General features: G+C 38.1%; 1 protein-coding gene across 1 annotated transcript in view; it reads left to right on the top strand.

Moving 5' to 3' along the window:
* The window catches only part of LOC124620359 (molybdenum cofactor biosynthesis protein 1-like), a 64,681-nt gene extending 45,772 nt beyond the window's left edge, over positions 1-18,909 (top strand). The window contains exon 7 of the mRNA XM_047147031.1: positions 18,854-18,909. Within this exon, the coding sequence (XP_047002987.1) occupies positions 18,854-18,909 (56 nt within the window). The remainder of the gene's footprint in view (positions 1-18,853) is intronic.
* The last annotated feature ends 3,412 nt before the right edge of the window (positions 18,910-22,321 follow it).

Raw genomic sequence — 22,321 nt, forward strand, 5'->3', positions numbered from 1 at the left:
TTTTTTTTTTTTACTTTTCTTGAAAGTTCCTCTGGACAGACTTTTCGTTCCTTTGAGTAATCTCTAGATTTGTTTCATAATTTTGTTCAGTAGTTTATTTTTTATTCGAAAGAGTAGATAATAAAATTAAAACTCCTGTTTTTTCCTGCTGCCAAATAAGGGAGATTTTTTCTGTAAGAATCCAAAATAAATGAGCTTTGTTATACAGCATTTAAAAACTTTGAGTTTTCAATCATAGTTTGGTGCCTTTTTAACATGTCAACACAATTTTTTCAGTAAAAAAGTGTAGGGTTATTTGCAACCATATCAGTAATGTTTTACATACCCTACGCACGTTTTACGATCGTATTTCGCAATATTGACGCAATTTGGAGTGTTCACATGTGAAAACAGGGGGACTTTGATTTATCTGGAATTTTCGTTATCGGAACTGACCACCGTCCTGATCATTTCGGATAAACAGGAGTTCACTGTAATAGTCTCCTTGCAACATGCTGTGTCATACAGCTAGGAGCAGCCAGACTATGGAATTGCCGTCCTGCGCATAGGCTGCCATTAACACCCAAGCAAATGACTGCATGTGAAGTGGTGCCATGATCAAGAAGTACGGACTGCTAATGAATGGCGTCACATTATGTTCACTGATGAGTCCCAGTCCTGCACTGCTCCAAATGACTATCGTGGAGAAGTTTGACAGTGACCCGGGGAGATGGGGAGAGGTCCCATTCTTCCACATTTTGGGGGGGGGGGGGGGGGGGGTGGGTCACAAAGGAGTCCCATGGTGTGGGGAGCCATTGGGTATGACTTCAGGTCACGGCTTGTAATGGCCGTGGGAACTCTGATGGTACAGCAGTGTGTAATAGTATTGTGGTGCTATTTTTCAACAGGCCGGTGCTTGTCCACATGTAGTATGTGTCTCTTTAAATTGTCTGTGTGATGTTGATACACTCCTGTGGCCAGCAAAATCCCCATATCTGTCCCCGATATAACATTATGGGACCAACATGGACGTCAACTCCATCCCACTGCCTGTATCCATGATTGCAATGTCCAGTTACAACAGTTGTGGATCACCTTTCTCAGGAGGGTATGCAGCAGCTTTACGACATCCTCCCGCACTGTCCAGGCCAGACAGGGTGCATTGCTGTATTGATAAGTGGGCTCAAACTGATAAGTTCTGTGTAAATTTGACTCTGTTTTGTTATCACTGAAATAACATCACATACCCTCTAAATTAGCTATGTTTCAATTTGTTTTCTCCCCACCTTCTGAGTGTCTCACTTTTTTTCAAGCAGTGTAATTTAAGACAGACATAAGAATATGAAAATGGGATGGCATATCACATTGCTATTCAACTATGCCCCTAAGAAAATTGTAAGATAATGGAGAAGAGCAGGTGTACTATTACACTGACTAGAACGTAAACTTAAAGATAGAATTATATTGTGTAACCTATACCGATGACATAATACTAATTGACAAAGACATCACTGATATGCTAAAGCAATTTGAAATATTAAGGGAGCAAGCTAGGAAAATTGGACTACTAATTTCACCTGGAGAAAAAATTCTTGGCTGATACCAAAATGGCACTGGGTGAACTTATATAGGCAATGACATAGTATTCGGTGTTAAATAGTTTAAATAATTTGGTGAAAAAGACCACTGAACATCATAATGAAAAGAAGGCCATAGAATCCAGACTTCAGAAAGTACAAACTGTCTCTCAGTTAACTAAAAGTATTTTTCCTGGAACTCTAAAATCTAACATTGTACAACAGTGATCAAATTAGAATTTCTTTATGCATGAGAGAGACTCTTTGTCCAACACAAGACATGAAAACAGCAAACTGAATTAGAAGAATGTAAAATTGTAGTAAAAATCTTAGGTCCAAGAATAAATGATGGGATACATCACACAGAACCCAGTGTGAAATCTCCAGGCAAATTCCTAAAAGCTCTTGTTACAATGTGTCTCCAAGGAATCCAACTTGTGGGACATACAGAAAGAATGTATCCAAACAGGCAGCTCATTGGATTCCCACATACTTGAAAAATAAGATCCTACTGATGAAAACAAACAGGAAGAGACCTTAAGAAATTGGAATCACCACATTTACAGTATTCTGATGTAGTGATGAGTCACACAGAGTGCAGTTTCGCAGTAGCTTGATCGATGCTTGTACTTGTGTATGTAGTATATGCAAGTGTGTACAGCGTCTCTTCTGGTGTACTCACGATATGCTAATTTAGTGGCCGAGCAGTAAACCGGATCCCTACTCGGTTCCAGTGTGCTGTGCTAATTATTCTTCTTCACTTGACATTTATGCTTGGAGCTGCAAGAGAGGCCATTTTCCAGATAATGCCACAAAAACAACAAATTCTCAGATATCAGTTTAACTTACACGCTTCAACATCATAGACAACATTTCACATTAATATGTTGCAGAACACTAGATTAGTGTTAAAATTGCCAGAGTAAACATTGTTCTCCATGTGACAGATTGTCAAAAGATGTCCAAAATCGATAAATTTTATATCTCTGCACAGAGAAGCAGCTGGTTGCTCATTGTCATCTGTGGTGCTAATCAATGGGTCGAGCTCGTTGCTGGCACAGCGCCACCTCAGAGTAAGTGGCCCCTCATCCCAGCAGGTGTCGATGTTTAAACACCCGTATAGTTCCCAAGACTTACTGCGTCTGTGGATAACTCCATCTCTGCACAGAACTTCCCACATTTCCCACACAGTGGGCCCTCGTGTCTCTTACACACAATAAATCTTCAAACTTATTTCATTGGCTAAGTTAAATTTCGAGTGTGATGTGCTATTTCGTAAAAAATAGCAAAAGGTAGACATGGATGTTATTGTGACTCTTTCCTAAGGCAACATTTGTGTATTACACTTGTAGAAGTGCACTGCAACATAAAACAGTAGACCGTAAGTTCAAACAATGGAAACTCCAGGTTGGAATATCAGCAGTGTAGGAAAAGATAGAGTGCTAATTACCATAAAGATGGCACGTTAAAATGCAGACAGGCACAGTTAAGACACTTACACATAAGCTTTTGGCCACAACCTTCATCAGAAAAAGAAATAGAAATACACACCATTCATTCACACAAGCAAGCACACCTCACACACACATGACGGCCAACTCCGACAGCTCAGACCAGAATGCTAGTCTGTAAGTTTGCTACACAATAAAATAATTATTCTGAGCTACAAGAAAAATGGATTCAAAGAACTAAACAGCTTGAAGAAAAAAAAGGGAAGCTCCCTGAAGCAACGTAGTTTCATGAGTGTGCATACCAGTGGTAAATTATGAGAGTCGCAACTCTCTGAAATGGATACAAAGGCCACCAGATTGCATTAGCTTTGTTTGTGTCTCGGATTGTTACCAAGAATGGTAGGAGCTATAAGAGATGTGAAGAGTGTAAGATGTTGAGTGATCCCTGTGAAGGACACAGATGCCCTGTACTTCTGTGAGTCAGCATTATCAGCACGCAACAAAATTTGAAGGGGCCTAATTGGGTGTCTCCATTTGCCAGGCTGATTGAATTATGCAATATGCAGATTTGTGAGTCATTCAGATGTGGTAGTGGCCCCATGTTGGACTGCTTGGGAACGTAAGGGTGGTGTGCTTGTCAGCAAGCTTCCGGTTTACCGTGTCTGACGAGCCCATGGGAGAATTGCTGTAATGTACGCCGAGCACATAGTAACCCTTTCACACCTGCACCTGTCATGTGACCAGCAGTGAGACATTCTGCAAGACCCGCGATGACAGTTGTCAGTGAGTATGACAACGACATAGGGAGAGGGCGTGTGGGGCAGCATCGGATATGACTTCAGGTCACTCTGACAGCACAGCAGTATGTCATGGACATCCTACATCCTCATTTGCTACCTCCATGTCCAACGGAGTTACAAGAGACAGACCAGTGAAAACATATCCAGTTGTTGACTCACAAAACGGTTTTGAGCTGTGACGCATGTAGTCTTAAGTGAATCATTCATACAAAAAGAAAAGAAGAAGAAGCTAAAGTCAGAATGTGAAAAAATTGGAGAATGGAATAGATATTTGAAAACTTCACACTTGAAACTCCCAGTTTTCCTATTGTGAAAGTGCCTTTGTGACCATATGCATTTCACTGACAATAAACTTTTTTTTCCCCCTGGGTCTTGGCTCCATATTTTTTCATCCAGTTGAGTCAGAATACTTGCATAGTATTTGTGAGGTATTGTTTCAGTCTTGCAAGCTAATCTAAAATACAATCCCTTTTGCATCCTAGAAAACAATGACCACTCTTTCTCTCCGATTAAGTCACCTTGGCTATTTTTGTGCAACTGCTGTTTCATTTCATCCACGGGAACAGATTGGTGCATAGAATCAGTTGTGTGTCAGATTGTCCCAAATTGTTTTTCACATTAGGTTGTAGTCAGGCTTCAACAGACATGCCACTCACTTTCTGGTATGGCCACGGCATCAAATGTTTTGCTCATCTTTTTAATTACTGATCTTGCAATATCACACTGTGTTCTTTCTCAGCATTTTCATATTTGATTGTAATTCTAGGAAGTTGTTCATGAGTCATCTTACAGAGACATATGCTACATATGAATTCAGCCACCCATTCCTTAACTGTTGACTATGAAGGAACTCCCCCCATGAACCATGGACCTTGCCATTGGTGGGGAGGCTTGCGTGCCTCAGCGAGACAGATGGCCGTACCGTAGGTGCAACCACAACGGAGGGGTATCTGTTGAGAGGCCAGACAAACATGTGGTTCCTGAAGAGGGGCAGCAGCCTTTTCAGTAGTTGCAGGGGCAACAGTCTGGATGATTGACTGATCTGGCCTTGTAACATTAACCAAAACGGCCTTGCTGTGCTGGTACTGCGAACGGCTGAAAGCAAGGGGAAACTACAGCCGTAATTTTTCCCGAGTACATGCAGCTCTACAACTTGACTAGAAGAAGAGATCGGTTGGTAGGACATGTTTTGAGGCATCAAGGGATCACAAATTTAGCATTGGAGGGCAGCGTGGAGGGTAAAAATCGTAGAGGGAGACCAAGAGATGAATACACTAAGCAGATTCAGAAGGATGTAGGTTGCAGTAGGTACTGGGAGATGAAGAAGCTTGCACAGGATAGAGTAGCATGGAGAGCTGCATCAAACCAGTCTCAAGACTGAAGACCACAACAACAACAACATGAAGGAACTGACTCCTAATAAGTAAGATGATGCCTGTAGAAAAGTACAACAAAACAGTAATCTCAAAAAAGGACAGGATAGACAGTACATTCTGTAGGACATATTAAAAGTGATTGGTAAAAGAGACTTGGTGTGTTAAATGCAGCTTTTGGTTACATGATAATTGAATTGGATAGATAAACAATCTACTTGCTAAGTGGCGGCAGAACACACACATAAAAGAAGATTATAATTAGGCAAGCTTTCAGAGCCAGTAGCTCATTCTTCAGGCAGAAGGGTTGAAGTGGAAGGAAGAGGGGTGAAGGATAGGTCTAGGAAAAATTGTAGATTTTGAGAAAGTTACCCAGAACTGCAGATCAGGGGAGACTTTCCAGATGGGATGAGAAGGAAAGACTGATTCCACATCTACATACATACTCCACTAGCCACCATATGGTGCATGGCAGAAGGTACCCTGTCTCACTACAATAGTCTGAATAAAATTACTTGATAGTTGACATCAATCACTTGCCGCAACAATGTTGCCACATTGGCTACCAGCTACCGTTTGGTTACAGGTGACAGCAAACAAGCGGCTCACTTCACAAATTATGTTAAACGTTTAACACAGAGCAATTTTTCTAGTGGCTGGTGCAAGGTATGTCAGAAATGTTGGATACTCTGTCGACTATTGATTTAAAGTGACCAGTGACTGAACTGGGGAAGACGACCCGTTTTGTATCCCTGACTGTAAACTTGTGTCCTAACCCAGCCGAGAAAATTGTGGTCAACAGTCTGCAGCAGTACTAACATCATGATCGCTTTGTTCATGGCGATTAAAGCTAACGCTTAAGGGTAAACTCAAGACAACAAAAACTCAATTTCAGGGCTGAAAGCAAATTAAAATTTCTCCGTTTCATTTGTTACCTGTAACTATCCTTACTCTAGCTGCACATGCTGCCATGTTAGAAACAAGTGAACAGTCCATGTGGGCACTTGTTCGTGGATTATAGATGACTGAGGCAGATTCCAAATGAAGAAATAGTGACAGGAAGAAAAATAAGACCAAATAGAACAGTCAAAACAATGATGAAAAATGATGCAGCAAAGTATTAAAAATAAAAAAATACATTTAAACCAATTAATTGAATGAAAATAATAATCACACTCTTTTGGTTAGATTTAGAAATAAAAATTTTGCTACATTGATGAGATTCAAACCTACGACATGCTACACATTAGATTAATCTGCCAACCATTGTGCTATGCCACAGCACTGCATGAAGTATTTATATATGTGAATGTAGTGACCCAGTTGCAACTATGAACTGCAACCTTAAAAATTTCAGTTTCACACAATGTAGTGAAAAGCTTATCTAATGTAAGATGATCTCTGTGAATATGATAACTATATGTATGATACTGAATTACACCTTGTGCTGAGTTATTCGGTAGTGTTTGGTTAGTGCTATGAATGAAATGTGTGTCTTTCATTAGCATTGTTAATGTGTGTTGTTTTTGGTGTAGCTATCGCGTGTCATGAAATACATTATAAAAGTGTCGGGCTCATAATTCGGGATACAAATACATCAAGAAAGAATGCTGAACCAGGAATTGGAAGTGACTGGCCAATTTTGGTGGAGTTTGGCAACAGCAGACAGTTCAAGTGTGACGCTGACTACTCTTATTGGCGTTTGAAGTGCCAACTATCAAGTAATTTTATTTCGACTGTAGTCAGTTCCTTTTCCGTTCCATCTGCCAATCGATTGAGGAAAAAGTGAATGTCTATATGCCTCTCTATGAGTCCTAATTTGTCGTCTCTTATCTTCGTGGTCCTCACGCATAATGTATGTTGGTGCAATCAGAATTGTTCTGCAGTCAGCACAGTGTTCCTCAAAATCCCTCCAGGGATTCCCATTTGAGTTCCAGAAACATCTCCATAATACTTGTATGTTGTTGTTTCGACCTACTGTTAACAAATCTAGTATCCTGCCTCTGAATTACCCCAATGTCTGCTTTAATTCGACCCCTTGTGGATCCCAGACACTAGCATCCTATATGTGATGTCCATCACAGCTGAGCCACACTGTAGTAAAATCCACCCAACAAACGAAAGATGATTATTCGCCCTCCCTACCATGACCCTCACAAGTTTGTTCCATTTCATATCACATTGCAACGTTATGTCCAGATACTGAAACAATGTGACTTCATTCATGACACTACTAATGCTGGATTCTGGCATTATGGATTAGTTTTTCCAACTCATCTGCAGTAACTTATATTTTTCTACATTTAGGGTTAGCTGTCATTTATCACACCAACTGGGAACTTTGCCCAAGTCATCTTTTATCCTCCTAAATCACTCAACAATGACACCTTCCATACACCACAACATCATCAGCAAACAACCACAGATTACTGTCCACTTTGTCCATCAGATCAGTTATGCACATAGAAAATATGAGTAATAGCGCTCCTATCACACATCCCTGGAATGATCCTAATGATACCCTAGTCACTGATGGACACTCACCGTCGGGATAATGTAGTGGGTTCTATTACTTCAGAAGTCTTTGAGCCACTCACATGTCTGGGAACCTATTCCATGTGCTTGTACCTTTGTTAAAAGTCTGCAGTGAGGCACTATGTCAAATGCTTCTCGGAAATCAAGAAATATGGAATCTGGGTTTGTGAATTTTGTGATGGCAAAGTTAGAGGAGCAATGCATCTGCATTAAATTTTGCGTGAAACTCAAGAAAACCTTTACACAGACACACCAAATGATGCAGGGAGCCTATAGCGATGAGTGCTTAAGCCATACTTGGTGTTATGTATTATTCACACGTTTTAAAATGGCTTTACAAAAGTCAAAAATAATCCTTGTTCAGGACGCTCTTAGATGTCCCCTGATGACGCTTGTGTCAGGAACGTCAAAGAAATTGTGTGCGGCAGTCGAAGATACACTGTCTGAGAGATTGTAGAAGAATGTAACATTTCAATTGGATCATGTTATGAAATGACACAGCATCTTGGAATGCATTGTGTTGCCGCCAAGTTCATTCCACGGCTCATGAGTCAAGACCAAAAAAACTTTTGGATCTCACAAATGAGAATGAGATGTTCCTTGCGAGAATAGTATGACCCCTGCAGACTTCTTTTTATTTCCAAAGTTGAAAAGGATGAAGTTCTGCAATGGTAGATGAGATAAAAGAAAATTCGCAGACGGCACTTTATGCGACCCAGCAAGAGGTGTGTCAAGACTGCTCCTGGAAGTGGAAATGATATTGGGAGCAGTGTATCAATTGTGGAGGAGAGTATTTCGAAGGAGACAATCCATAGTAATTAAAAGATAAGCATAGAAAATTTTGTGGACAAAGTTTTGGAATTTTTTGAACAGACGTCGTATGACAAAAGGGCATGCTGAGTTGCCCATGAGCGATGCTTTGTACTGATTTGTGGACATAAACTTATTGGTCTCTATGAAACTGATTAGATTCAAACCCAGAATATGTTCAAGAATTCTGCAGCAAACTGATGTTACGGGTATTGGTCTGTAATTTCGCGGGTCTGTTCTTTCGCCCTTCGTATATACAGGAGACGCCTCTGTATTTTTTTCCCCAGTTGCTAGGTCTTTCTGCTGGGTGAGAGATTCACAATAAATACAAGCTAAGTAAGGGTCCAGTGCCATATAGCACTCTTTGTAAAACCAAATTGAGATTCCATCTGCAACTGGCGACTTATTTGTTTTTAATTATTTCAGGCGTCGGGGATGCTTACGAGGGTGGTTTGAAAAGTTCTTGAAACAGAATAGAAAAAATGTACTTATGTCACTGAAACTTTTTTGTTTTTCAATGTACCCTGCTTGTAGATTAATTCACTTGGTCCAACAGTGTTCCAATACCTCGATCCCATCTCGACAATGATTTTCCTCCAGGCCTATAAAATAGTTGTCAACTCAGGCTATCAATTCTTCATTTAAGTGAATCTTCATCCACAAAGAAAAATTTTAAGTTTAGGGAAGAGGCACGTGTGGCAACAATTCATACCTTAGTTTGTGTAATTTTACCATGGCGATGGTACATGCATGCGAGCGTGCATTTGCTTGATGCTAGACGACTTTCTTCCTTATTAAACCTGGCCTTTTTGGCATATCATTTGTTGCAATTTGTCCAGAAGGTTAGCATAGTATTCTCCAGTAATTGTTTGCTCAGTGGGGAGATAATGTACAAACAGAATCCCCTTCTCATCCCAGAACACTGATGCCATGCCCTTCCCCGCTGAAGGAATTTGGTGGCGCATCCCAGAACACTGACGCCATGTCCTTCCCCGCTGAAGGAGTTTGGCGGCGGAGATTCAGCATGTTTCCACTGCCTTGATTGTTGCTTTGTCTCTGGGGTATAGTAGTAAACCAAAGTTTCCTCGTGGTCACAAACCAGCACAAAAGATCTTGTTTGTTTCTCCTAAAACAGGCCAAACTTGTTGTGATATGTCCATTCTCATGCGTTTTTGACACAGCGTCAAGAGTCGCGGCACCCATCTTGTGAATATCTTTCAGATGACATCTGGCAAGCGTGAGCAATTTCATGCACTCTAAATTGGTGATCCTCCTTGATCATTATGCGGACTTTTGCAATGATTTCTAGAGTAGTGACACGTTTTGGCTGACCTATTCATGGATGATCATCATCTAAGCTCTCCTGACCAAATTGAAATTCATTTATTCACTTGGCAACAGTTGAAGACAAAGGAGCAGAGTCCCCTGGTGTTTTCTGGAAATCAGCATTAATGTCCTTCACTTTCATACCTTTCTTTATGAAGTATTTAATCACTGCTTGAATCTCGACCCGACCCCCCGTCCCGTACCGTCGCGTCTTTGCAGATCACTGCACAGGAACAACAACAGAGCCGTGTCACTGCCACAGCTCTCTTCCAAGAGCACTGACATGGGACGGGTTTACAGGCAACAGTCCAACGAATATCATGTGAACAACTTGTGCTAGTGCTGGCCTCTTGTGGTGATTGTTGTTAGGTGTCTTTGTGCTATTGTCAAATGACGGTATGTTTATATGATTCTCTTGCATGAATGATTTCTTAAATGCAAAATTTAAAACATTTATCTCCTACTGCCACACCAGATTGGTCAAGTGACTTGATGGAATTCTTTGACTCACTTAGTGATTTTACATAGGACAATAAATTCCCCTGCTTCTCAGCCAGATCTTTTGCTGAGGTATGACAGTGGTAGTAACCTTTCCTTGTTGCCATTTGGCATTCTCTTTTGAACCAAGAGTGCAGTAGCTTTTCCTTCCTCAGTATTTTCCAAATTTCATTGTTAAACCGCAGTGGCTCTTTTGCATCCTTAATTCGTTTACTAGGTACAGACTTGTTGAGAGTGCAATTCACGATCTGTTTAAGCTTTGACCATAATCTCTCTACGTCCATCTCAATGGAACTAAGTGATGTCAGTTCTGTCTAAGTGAGATGCTAACATCTGCTTATCTGCTCTTTCTGGCATGAACATTTTCCTAGCCTTCTTGACTGATTTATTAATTTTTGTAACCTTAGTTGTTATGATGTTATCATGATTATTAATCCCCATCTCTATGCTGAAGTCATTGATGATATCTGGCCTGTTTGTAACTACAAGGTCTAAGATATTTCCATTGCATGTGGCATGGCAAACTAGGTGCTCAAGACAATTTTCGAAAACCACATTCAAAAGTGCTTCACAAGATTGACTGCACCCCCTGCAATGAAGCCATAGGCTACCATCTATACTCAGTAGGCTAAATTCACCTCCAACTAGTATTGCATGATCTAGGTATTTACGTGCTACTGTCTGTAGACTTTCTGTGAATGGCTCCAAAACTGTCATAGCAGAACTGGGTGGCTGATTATCCATTAATTTACGTGATTTCACCTAGACTTGTTATACGCAACCAGATAACTTCACTGTCACAATCAGCTTTGACCTTAATAGAGACAATGGACACTCCCTCTCCTACAGTGTCTAACCTGCCTTTCTGATATATATTCCATTAATCACTAAATATGTCAGAGCTTTCTGCTCTCGGTTTCAGCCATCTCTCAGTCTCTGAGAATAATTTGAGTGCGATACTTTCCTGGATGGCAGTAAATTCGGAAACTGTGTTACAAGTACATTGACAACTGATAAAATTTTGACAATCTACACTGGAGTGAATTCAAAAGATAAACCTCAACCAACATTGAATGTATCTTGGTGATAAAGAGCCCAAATAAATAAATTGATGATTTTATTCCATTTCATCTGATTGAATGAAACACACACAGCATAACTACTCAGAAAACAACTATAGTGCTGATTACATTTACTATCATACATGTAGCACTCTGAGAACATTTCACCTTGTCATAGTAGTCCTGTGTTTTGGAACTAGGCAGTGCTTCATTTCACAAAGCGAAAGGAATAGCTTGTGTAGAAAACAAAAGAAGGGGAAATAGTGGTTGCTGGTGTTTTTAACATTATCATTCAATTTAGTTCCTATTGTGAACTTTGCAGCTAGGATATGTAAATGCTCTGAGACTGCTATTGATAATATCTTTATGAACAAATCTAGGGGAAAGACGTCATATCACAAAACCAATAGTAAATGGACTATCTGATCACGACGTGCAGCATCTTGTGTTAAATGTTGAAACTTGTCAGGATAAAAAAATATTGAATCTGAGTACAGGAGGATAATAAATAAGCCAGAAATTGAGGAATTCAGGAAATTGCTCAAAGACATGAACTGGAGAGATGTTTACCTGACTCAAATGGAAAATGCAAAGCATTTATTAATAAAGTTACCTCCTCTTTTGAAAATTGTTTTCCCCTAAAGGTAACTCAGATCACACAGAAGTCAAAAGATAAACCATGGATTATACAAGGAATAAAGATATCATGTGGGGCAAAAAGGAGACTGTATCTACTATCTAGGAACGTTTCTGATATTAGAATTGTAATGCATTACAAAGAATACTGCAAAATATTGAATTAAGTAATCCAGAAATCGAAGTAGCTTTATTAAGAGAAAATGATAATTGTATCGGGCAACAAAATAAGAACTGTTTCAGATATAGTGAAGACAGAGAGAAGTGGGGCCAAAAAGGAAGTGGAACAGATAGCTCTAAAAGTAAATGAGACTTTGGTAACAAGTGCATGTAGTGTTGTAAATCTCTTAAGCAAGACTTAATTTTTGTTACTGACGGCTCGGGGTTATCAGGTTCGGTGAATGGTGCAATGGAGTATCTGGGACCAGTCTTTGAAGAACATCGTGTAGAACCTATTCGAGGAACTTTGAATTCCAACCATTGCTTCTCAGTATACTTACTCCTTAATGAAATTTGTTGCAAGTTATATATCTATATTTCCAACAAGTAGCTCAATACATATTATCAATACTAGGAATAAGAAAAATCTACATAAAGACCTAAAATCACTTATGTTGGTCCAAAAGGGGGTCCAATATTCAGGAACACACATTTTCAATAAATTACCAGCAACCATTAAAAACTTGGTGTCAGATAAAGCACAGTTTAAACAAAGTTTGAATGACTTTTTGATAGGCAATGCCTTCTACTCTATAGATGAATATCCTAACAGAGACTGTTAGGCCAGCTTAAGTAAAAATATGTTAGATATAAGTTTTGACAGCACTTGGTTGCAACAGTCAAAATTAGGTATTTTGTGTATGATAAATTTATTAATAGTGCATAACAATGTTTCATTCTGACAGCGTATTAATTCTGTAAATATTAGCTTTTCCAGTTTATTGTATTGTATTCACCTATTTTGACAATCTCATGACAAATGATCAGGGTAGTATTCATTATATTAAAATGTTTTGTGTTATACATTCTGACATGTTCCACACCCTCGAGAATCATCTCATTTTTTCGGTGTATGTAATGAAAACTGAATCAAATCAAATCCAATCACCATCTCTCATCATGTAATAACTTCACTTCTTCTTCTTCCCTTGTCGTCTCCTGTTTTTCCAGTACTCGTCCATCTCCTCCTCATGTTTTTCCCCCTTTATTCTATTCGTGTTGTTCTCAATCCCCTATTTCTTCTGCATTGAAAGCCTTTTATTTTTATTTACTTATTTTTTTTATTGAGGTGAGTCTCTACGGACTGCGTGGTAACAACCGACTTCACTCTAGTGTCCAGGTCTTGTTCTTGCTCCAGCTTTGACTTCCTGCCAGTATCTTCTGAGCCCCTGCAAGAAGTGCCTTTTTATGCTCTTCAGATAATGGTCCTCACTGTCTTTCGGATGTTGATGCCATGTTAAAACCTTGGTAGTTGGTCACCAATCTTCTAAATTTGTTCCTTTCAGGAATTTCTCTCTGAGATACCAATCTGCTTAAGATCTTTTTCACATTCTTTGAACCATCTCGGCCTCGTTTTCTTAGATGGGATGAAACTCCATATTCTTTTTGTTAGTCGATCACCATCCATTTTCATGAGATACCATAAAATAACAATCATTTCTTCGTAATGGATGCTGTGATAGGTTCTGTCTTGCTGCACGAGTCCTCATTTGCTCTCATTCGCCATTGTCCATCGACCCATCTATTACCTTAGGATTTTCCTTAATATCCTACACTCACGCTTTTCCAGCCGCTCAGCTTACCTTGTCTATTCGTGGTCAAAGATTTGGATGCTTATAAGCCCTCAGGTTTTATAATGTTGGAACTTGGCCCATATACTCATAGACTTTTTGTTATAAGTATTCTTTGTCAGTTGGTATGCTTGGTCTAACTTCCTCATCCCGACAATTGCTTCTTCTTTTAATCCATTCTCCAGGTGGATGACTTCACCGAGATACCTGAAATTCTTAACTCATCCAATTTTTTCCCAGGTTGGTTATCATCCATTCAGGTCCATCACAGATGTTCGTCATATGTTTTGTCTTTTGAATAGAGATCTGGAGTCTAACTTTTTTCAGCAATTTCTGACAGCCTATTTATCTTGTTGACTGCTGACTCTATGTTGTTAGCAAAAATGGCTAGGTCAGCCGCAAAATCTAAGCAGCCAATGCACACCCCTTTATTCTTAGGACCAAGTCTGAACCACTCTTCATTTGTTTCTCCTTGGGCTAATAACTTTCTCCACTCTTGAATGACCTTTTCCAAGACACAATTGAAAAGGTTCAGATACCTCACCCATAAATTTAATTTTTGACACTGTGTTAGTAAGAGTTTGTTTGATCAGCTTTCTTGATGTATTATCCACCCCAAACTTTTCCAAAATATTCATTACTGCCTGTCAGTCGATGGAGTCATATACTTTCTGAAAATCAACAAATATGACCACATAGTTATTTTTCCAATTTTTTTTGTACCTGATCATGTTCTTCAAGTTAAAGATCTGTTCTGCGCAAGAATCGCCCTTTCGGAAACCAGCTTGATAGTCCCCAATCAGTTGGTTACAATGATCTTCTATTCTATTCTGTATCACTTTGGAGAGAATCTTATATGGAACAGATACTAATGAGGTACCCTTATAGTTATTGACATTCTATTTATCACCTTTTTTGTGTATACGATGGATTAAAGCTGACTGCCATTCAGTTGGTATCATCCCAGCTCTCCAGATCTCCTCAAAAAGTTGGACTAGTATATCTAGAGTTTCATTATTTGCCAGCTTCAGTAGTTCCACCACTATTGAATCCTCTCCAGCTGCCTTATTATTCTTAAAGTTGTTGATGATCTCTTTGGTCTCCTCTTTACTAGATGGAGATGAGGGGTAGTTTGTGGATTGGGGCACATACAGGGAATCTTTCTTTCGGTTCATCACAATTAAGTAGGTTTTCAAAGTAACGAGACATTATCTTGCAGTTCTCTTTGTTGGTCAGGCCGAGTGTGGTGTGCGTACTGTAAGACCTTCAGTACACACACCATCAGATTATTTGACTTGTTGCTCTAACGAAGTAAGCGAGTGTCAGCAATATGTCTCGTGGTCTTATCATGGCATGTTTATCTTCTGCCATTAGGTCAGACGATAGAAATGCCACTTGCACACTTAGAGTAGCAGATTGATGGTGACCAACTTTAAATAGAACTTGATTAATTTTCACACACATTTATTAAAATAATAACAAATATAAAAATTATTTAACTTGGTTCTGGATGCTATTTACAATTGACAATCTGAAGTTCCTTTGGTATTGGTACGTTAATCTTATTCTTACATATATCTCGGATACTTGACAAAAGTGTCTATACATTTATCTTCATGGCTATGTACAGGAATATGGTAATCTTATTAGGCGCAGACTGGATCTTGACTATGGACTGGCACAGACAATTGTAGAACTCGTACAGACTGGTACAGACTAATGCAGACTGGTACAGACTAATGCAGACTGGTGCAGACAAATGCAGACTGACTGATCGAAGGTCTTTACACCCGTTATAATACCTCGCACGTTCATGTATCACTGCGTGAGTGTGATGCGCGAGGAGAAAGTGTTCTATGTTAGCAGCAATCTCATTGGCTGCGTTACATATTAATACGCGGATCGGCGGAAGCAGAATTTGGTCCGTCTCTATGGCAGCGCCATCTCGTAGTGGGGAGATGGACGAGTGCTGCGCCTGCGCTGTTGTGCTTAGCGGGGCGCACTCTAGTGGGAAATTTGTGTACGCGCTGAATACGCGGAACTATGTACACAACACTGAGCTTTCCATTTTCGTCTCTAAAACAAAAACTAGGGGCTTGGTATCCTTTCAAATTCGATTTGAACGTCTGATAGAAGTCTCTGACATTGTTTATCTGGAAACGCTGATCGATCTGTTCTAACTGCTGTTTCTCATGCAGTAGAGTTCTGGCTGCATATTTTTGAACTTCATGGAATACATCAAAATCATCAGGTCTCCTGGTAGAGTTCCACTATTTCCATGCACTTGCTGTTTGGGCCACCACCTCACCACAAACCTCATTCCACCATGTATGATTCCTCTTTTTAGCTGTCAGGATTGTAGTATTAGCTGCTTGTTGGATCATGGAGGCAATGTCTGCACATTTATATGGGATTCAACTGTCAGTTACTGGTGGCATTGTTCCATTACGTTTTGATTGATTTTGAGCTTCGCAGTATCATATTTATGAAATTTATTTCCAGTTTTCACAGTCTTATTGAGAGGGATGAAATTAATTTTGGTCTTGGAGAGGTATGATCCTTTTACATTCAGTATGTTATCTGTAAAAAGGTTTCTTTCTATTATTTCTGATTGTTTGATGTTGTTTCTTTCTTATTTCTGTAATCCATGCTATCATTGATTCCTTCTTCCAGAACTACTCATTCAGTAGAGGTCTCTAAAAAAAGATTAATCTTCTTTTAGCCATTACTTCTGATATTTTCTCAAAATTTTTGTATATCTCCTCATTACTTATTTTCCAGCCATCTGTAGCTTGTATTGCAACCATTATTTTCTAATAATGCTCCTTTGTGGAACCTCTGTTCTGTCCAGCTTATAGTTCATCATTAGGCATCCTCATCCATGTAAACATCCTGGTCATACCACTGTGGGATAGTGTTTAAATTTGTTTTTTTTAGTTGTACATTTCTTGTTGTAAATATCCTTTGTCAAACGATTTGCTCTCTCCAGTTTGCTGACTCTTACATCTACTGTTAATTCTTCTAGTCCATTTTGTTGTACAGTTTGTCCAATATATTTAAATTTACTTACTAATGCTATTTTACATTTTTGTTTTTCTAAGAATGTTGATGCATTGTTTGAAATTGTCATCAATGTTGTTTTTTCGGCTGAAATTTTGGGACCAGCTCTCTATGCTATTTCTTCCAAAAGATTTCTTTTAATAACTGTCTGTCAGATTTTTTGAAAGTATATCAGAATCATCTGCAGAAGCCAGGCAGTTTACCTTAATTCCATTTGTTTTTCGTCCTAAAACTATTGGTTCAATTTTGTGATTTTTTTTTCTCCAAATTCCAATAACTTCCTATTTTTTCTAGAATGTAGTGTTACAGTAAAGGTGATAAACTGTCCCCTTGTCTAACACCAGTTTTTATTTCAAATGGTTGAGATACTTCTCCCATAAATTTAGCTTCAGTCACCCTATTTGCTAGTGTTTTGAGGATTATGTTTGCTTTAACACAAAATTCTTTGATGATTTTACCCATAATTTCTCTGCCTACCAAATCAAATGCTTTCTTGAAACCAATACGTGATACTATTATTGGTTTGGTGATTAACAGTCTGTGGAGAATTATCAATTTTCTAATAAACATCTGTTCTGTGCAGGGTCTTCCCTTTCTAGAGCTCCTTGAGATTCTCCCAGTTATTTGTCTAAAGTTTCTACAACTCTGTCCAGAGAATTTTTGATAATATTTTGTATACCACTGGCAGAAGTCAGGCATCTCTGCAATTGTTGACATTTTGTGTGTCCCCTTTTTTTCATAGCTGTGGATTAATGCTTTCAATAATCTCTTCAGCTTTCCAAATGTTCTCAAACAGCAGTTGTAGATCATTTGTGTGTTCTGACTATTTCAATAATTTTGCTGTAGTGGAGTCTTCATTTGTTGCTTTGAAGTTTTGGAATGATTTGATGGCTTCATGAATTTATTGTTCTGTTAGTGGAAAATCGTCCTCCAGATGTTGTGGGACTGCTATTATATATTGCTACAATGTGCTGTTATTGTTATTGTTGTTGTTGTTGTTGTTGTTTGGTTGCCTGTTCTTCAGCACTATCTTTCTGTTTCGTTTATCTATTTGCCGCCATTTTAACCCATTTACCGGTATTTTCAGCTTGTTCTTCACTTATTTGACCTTTTGGTGGCTCCTCTTGAAGAGATCTTATTTCTCAGCATTTAAAATTACATCATCTGCTGCTCTTTCGCATCTGAATTTCATCATGTCCAGTCTAGTTTTTTCATTCATTTAACCATCCATCTTCCATGACTCAAGATCCTAAATTATCATCCTTATTTCTTGAACAGTCTCATTTCTCTTTTTACATTTTCCAGATGAAGAAACTTTTGGTCCTCAAAGCTAAGATTAGTATCAGTTTTTTTATTTGTTTCTGCCTATGGCTGCTATATCTCTTTAGTTAGAATATTTTCTCTCTCTGTATTTGATTATAGTCTAAGTCTGAATATTTTTATAAGTACATTTATTGCTGTAGCAATGAGTAAAATAAATTGTATTGCACTGCCTGTAGCATGTAGCACCATTTTGACTGTTAGTCCTCTTGCTGTAGAAAAAATAGCTTTGATGATTACTTAATGCAAGTATTTTGTAAGAGCTGTGGAATGGTTAGTATCTGTTTATATTTTTCTGATTAATTCAAGCTCGTCAATGCACATCCTGTGTTAAGGAAATATTTGCACTGAATTTACTGTGTGTTAAATATAAGCAGTGGATCCATTGGGGTAGTCTTTTTGGTAGAAATATATCAAGGCGAACAAAACAGGAGATGGTGAAGGAAGAGAGGGAAAAGATCAACATTTGCTTCTCATCAGCAATATAACTGGGTTGAAACATTCAGTGAAAATTATCTGTGACAGGAAGTTGTCAGAAATACATTTTTTGAAGAAACTTTATGTTTGTATAAGCATTTATTAAATTTAAAAATTGGATTTCATGTGTTAATACAAAAGGTAATGTTTTGCATTGCAGGCATACTGAACCTGTCAAAGATGAAGAATCGGCCAATGATTCTTATTGGAGGATAACAGTATGTATAACTTAAACTTGAGATTCTTGAAAATAAAGCTAGTCAGTATTTCTTAACAGTACTGATTTAAATACATCTAAAAGATCGCTGTTACCTAAATGAAAGTTGACGAGCAAAGTCTTAGTGGACATTTGTATAAATTTGTCATAGGTGTTATTTACAAGAAGAGTAAATAGTTTCAATAGGAATGTGGTGAGACATTTAACAAATGTGATGACCACACATTAATAGGACCTTGTAACACTACCATTATGATATTAGTATGCTTTTATGTAAATAACAGAAACCCTGTCTCTATGTTGCCACGTATAACCCTCTTACTAAAATTTAGTTTAGTTTCCAAATAAAATACACTGTGGACGGATAGTCCTGTTTATAGGAAAAGATAATCAATAGAGTTATCCTTCTTACAGGATTTACCGTGTGTTGCGTCTAATGGATAAGTAAATTGGACTATTCACTTCTTTTCCTAAGATCTTACCCAGTGGCTAGATAGAAACACAGTATGAATAATAATATACTGAAGCTAGGACAACTCATTTCCAAGTTCATTTAGTGGTTTAAAACATGTACTTAATGGTCACCAACCTATCCTGGCAATGAAATAGTGAAGTATTGGAGAAGCAGAAATGTGAATTTTGCCTACTTTCTTGCTACTGTTTAGTTTGGCTCCTCGAATAAATTACCCCACTTAAACAATTTTGGGCTACATCTTTATACATTATGATTTAAAAAAAGAAAAAGCCCAGTAGATAACTTCAAGGAAGGTAAAAAAAATTAGCCGGGGATGGGGGGAACAACCTTTAGAAAAGCACTTTCCATAATCAAGAAACTTAAATACTTAGACACTAAAGCACACACTTTTTAACTGAACATTTCACTTAAAGAAAACCTCTTTCTTGGTGGAATTTACTTTCAAAAGCTATTATTCTTTGAACTAATTCTGTATAGCCATCTAACAGGTTCTAGTAACTTGGCTTCACTCTGATTGAATTTTATGTAAGCAAACTATAACACTTTGCAATAGTTAAGAAAACATTTTTATTATTTACACTAAAGCAATTTAAATGGTGCCTCTGTATATTAACTTGGCACTTCACTCTGATTGAATTTTATGTAAGCAAACTATAACACTTTGCAATAGTTAAGAAAACATTTTTATTATTTACACTAAAGCAATTTAAATGGTTCCTCTTTATATTAACTTGGCACTTCATAAGTCTGTAAAACAGGACACTCGGATCAATCAAACACCAGGAAGGAACCCTATACAGATGTATGATTAGGATGAAATGACAGGGTGAGCCAGTTTCCGTAAATTTCAAGAATGATTATTAAATCACAGTTTAAATTAATGGTTCATACTGTACAAAGGTAAAAATAGAAAAAAATCTTATCTGGTGGCTATAGGCTTGGGTTTGGCGAACAGTTATGACGGCTACACTACCCACACTATGGCCTGCAAGTTTCTTGCTGTATGGGCTCAATTTCTCTTCTTGGCTTCATTCAGTTTTACATACAGTAGCTCAACAACTCGCAGCTATGCTGTAAGCTGTTTGCAGTCTTCAACCAAGGCATTTTTATGAAAATTTGCAGGCAAAGCTTCTGCTCCACAAAGGAGTTACCTCAATCACTGCTGCCTACAGACTGTGTGACTTACTTCCCACACTTGCTCAAGGTAGCACGCCAATTCGCCTTTCGCACCTTTTCCACTCCCCACAGCTATTTTCGTTTCAAACAAAAGCACACTGGCTTTTACATAACACCTATTTCTTACATTGTTCCTAAGCATGACCATTTCTTAAATTGTCAAATTTACATCAACATGAACAATTTATACACACAAATATTTTTAAATACAAAATGTTATCAAAACATTATTTAGACCCTTGGTATCCTTTGTAGAGGACTTGGGCAGGTTTGTCCCATCCTAGTACACATTATTTTGTTACCTCCCTTCAGATATTCCATTTAGCTACATCTACAATAATTCCCAATGTTCTGCCTTTTGAGGTGTCCAGTGCGGGTTGTTTTTATTTTTTATTTGATATGCGTATTCCATAGATCCGTACATGCGAGTGATTCGCCTGGATGTGGAACATGTCAATACAATTGTACAAATACAATTAATGCTACAGAATAGTAATATAATTCAATGATATAGATATTACAAGCTGTCATTAAACTAGTATAGCAATTCTCAACATAACATTATAACTATAACATTAACACTATAACATTAACATAATATTGTATCATCCATCTAATAACTAAGAGACTAAATACATCTATTATTAAGGGAGGGCATTACTTCTGGAAAAGAATTCATCTAACGAGTACAGTGGATGGTCGAGCAGGTATTTTTTTAACATACCTTTGAACAGCGTTTCATTTTCTATTGTACATTTAATATAATTAGGCAATGCATTAAAAGTCTTTATAGCCGCATACTTTACTCCCTTCTGTACAAGTGTTAAATTTTTTAGTTCAACATGTAGATCATCTTTACCTCTAGTACTGTAGTTATAGTATGAACAATTTGTTTCATACTGAGCATAGTCTTTATTAACTGCATTCATCAGAGAGTATATGTACTGACATGTTGTCGTCAGAATACCTAACTGTATAAAAAGTTTTCTACATGAGGTTCGTGGAGGAACCCCACACATGATTCTGACTGCTCTCTTCTGAGCATTTAAGATTTTTTTTGAGGCTGGTGAATTACCCCAGAATATTATTCCGTAACTCATTAATGAGTGAAAGTACCCAAAGTAAGACGATTTTAAAATGTTGATGTCCCCAAAATGAGTAATTATTCTTAGAGCAAAAGTTGCTGATGAAAGCCTTTTTAGAGTAAGGGACACATGCTGTTCCCAGTTGAGCCTACTGTCAATGTGAACCCCCAGGAATTTAGTGGATTGCACCTGTTCTAGTTCCTGGTTGTCATGAGCAATTACTATACTTTCTAGAGTTTTATTTTTATGTGGAACTGTATAAAAATAGTTTTTTTAATATTAACTGAAAGAGAATTAATTGAAAACCAAGCTGTAACTTCTCTGAGTATATCATTAACATCAGTCTCCATATCAGCAGTAGACTGACCATCAACGACAATGCTTGTATCATCAGCAAACATTGTGAATTCACAATTTTTACTAATGGACAGGGGTAAATCATTAACATATATTAAAAACAGCAAGGGTCCAAGGACAGATCCCTGGGGAACTCCATGCTGAATTTTGCCCCATTCAGAATCCACTAGATTAGGAGATCCTTTGTTGCAGCCATGTAGAACCACCTTTTGTTTCCTGTCTTGAAGATATGATTTTAGCCAGTTACCTATAGGCCCTTTGATTCCGTAATGATAGACCTTCTCCAAGAGTATCTTGTGGTTTACACAATCAAAGGCC

The sequence above is a fragment of the Schistocerca americana genome, chromosome 6 (genome assembly GCF_021461395.2).
Source record: "Schistocerca americana isolate TAMUIC-IGC-003095 chromosome 6, iqSchAmer2.1, whole genome shotgun sequence".
Lineage (NCBI taxonomy): Eukaryota > Metazoa > Arthropoda > Insecta > Orthoptera > Acrididae > Schistocerca > Schistocerca americana.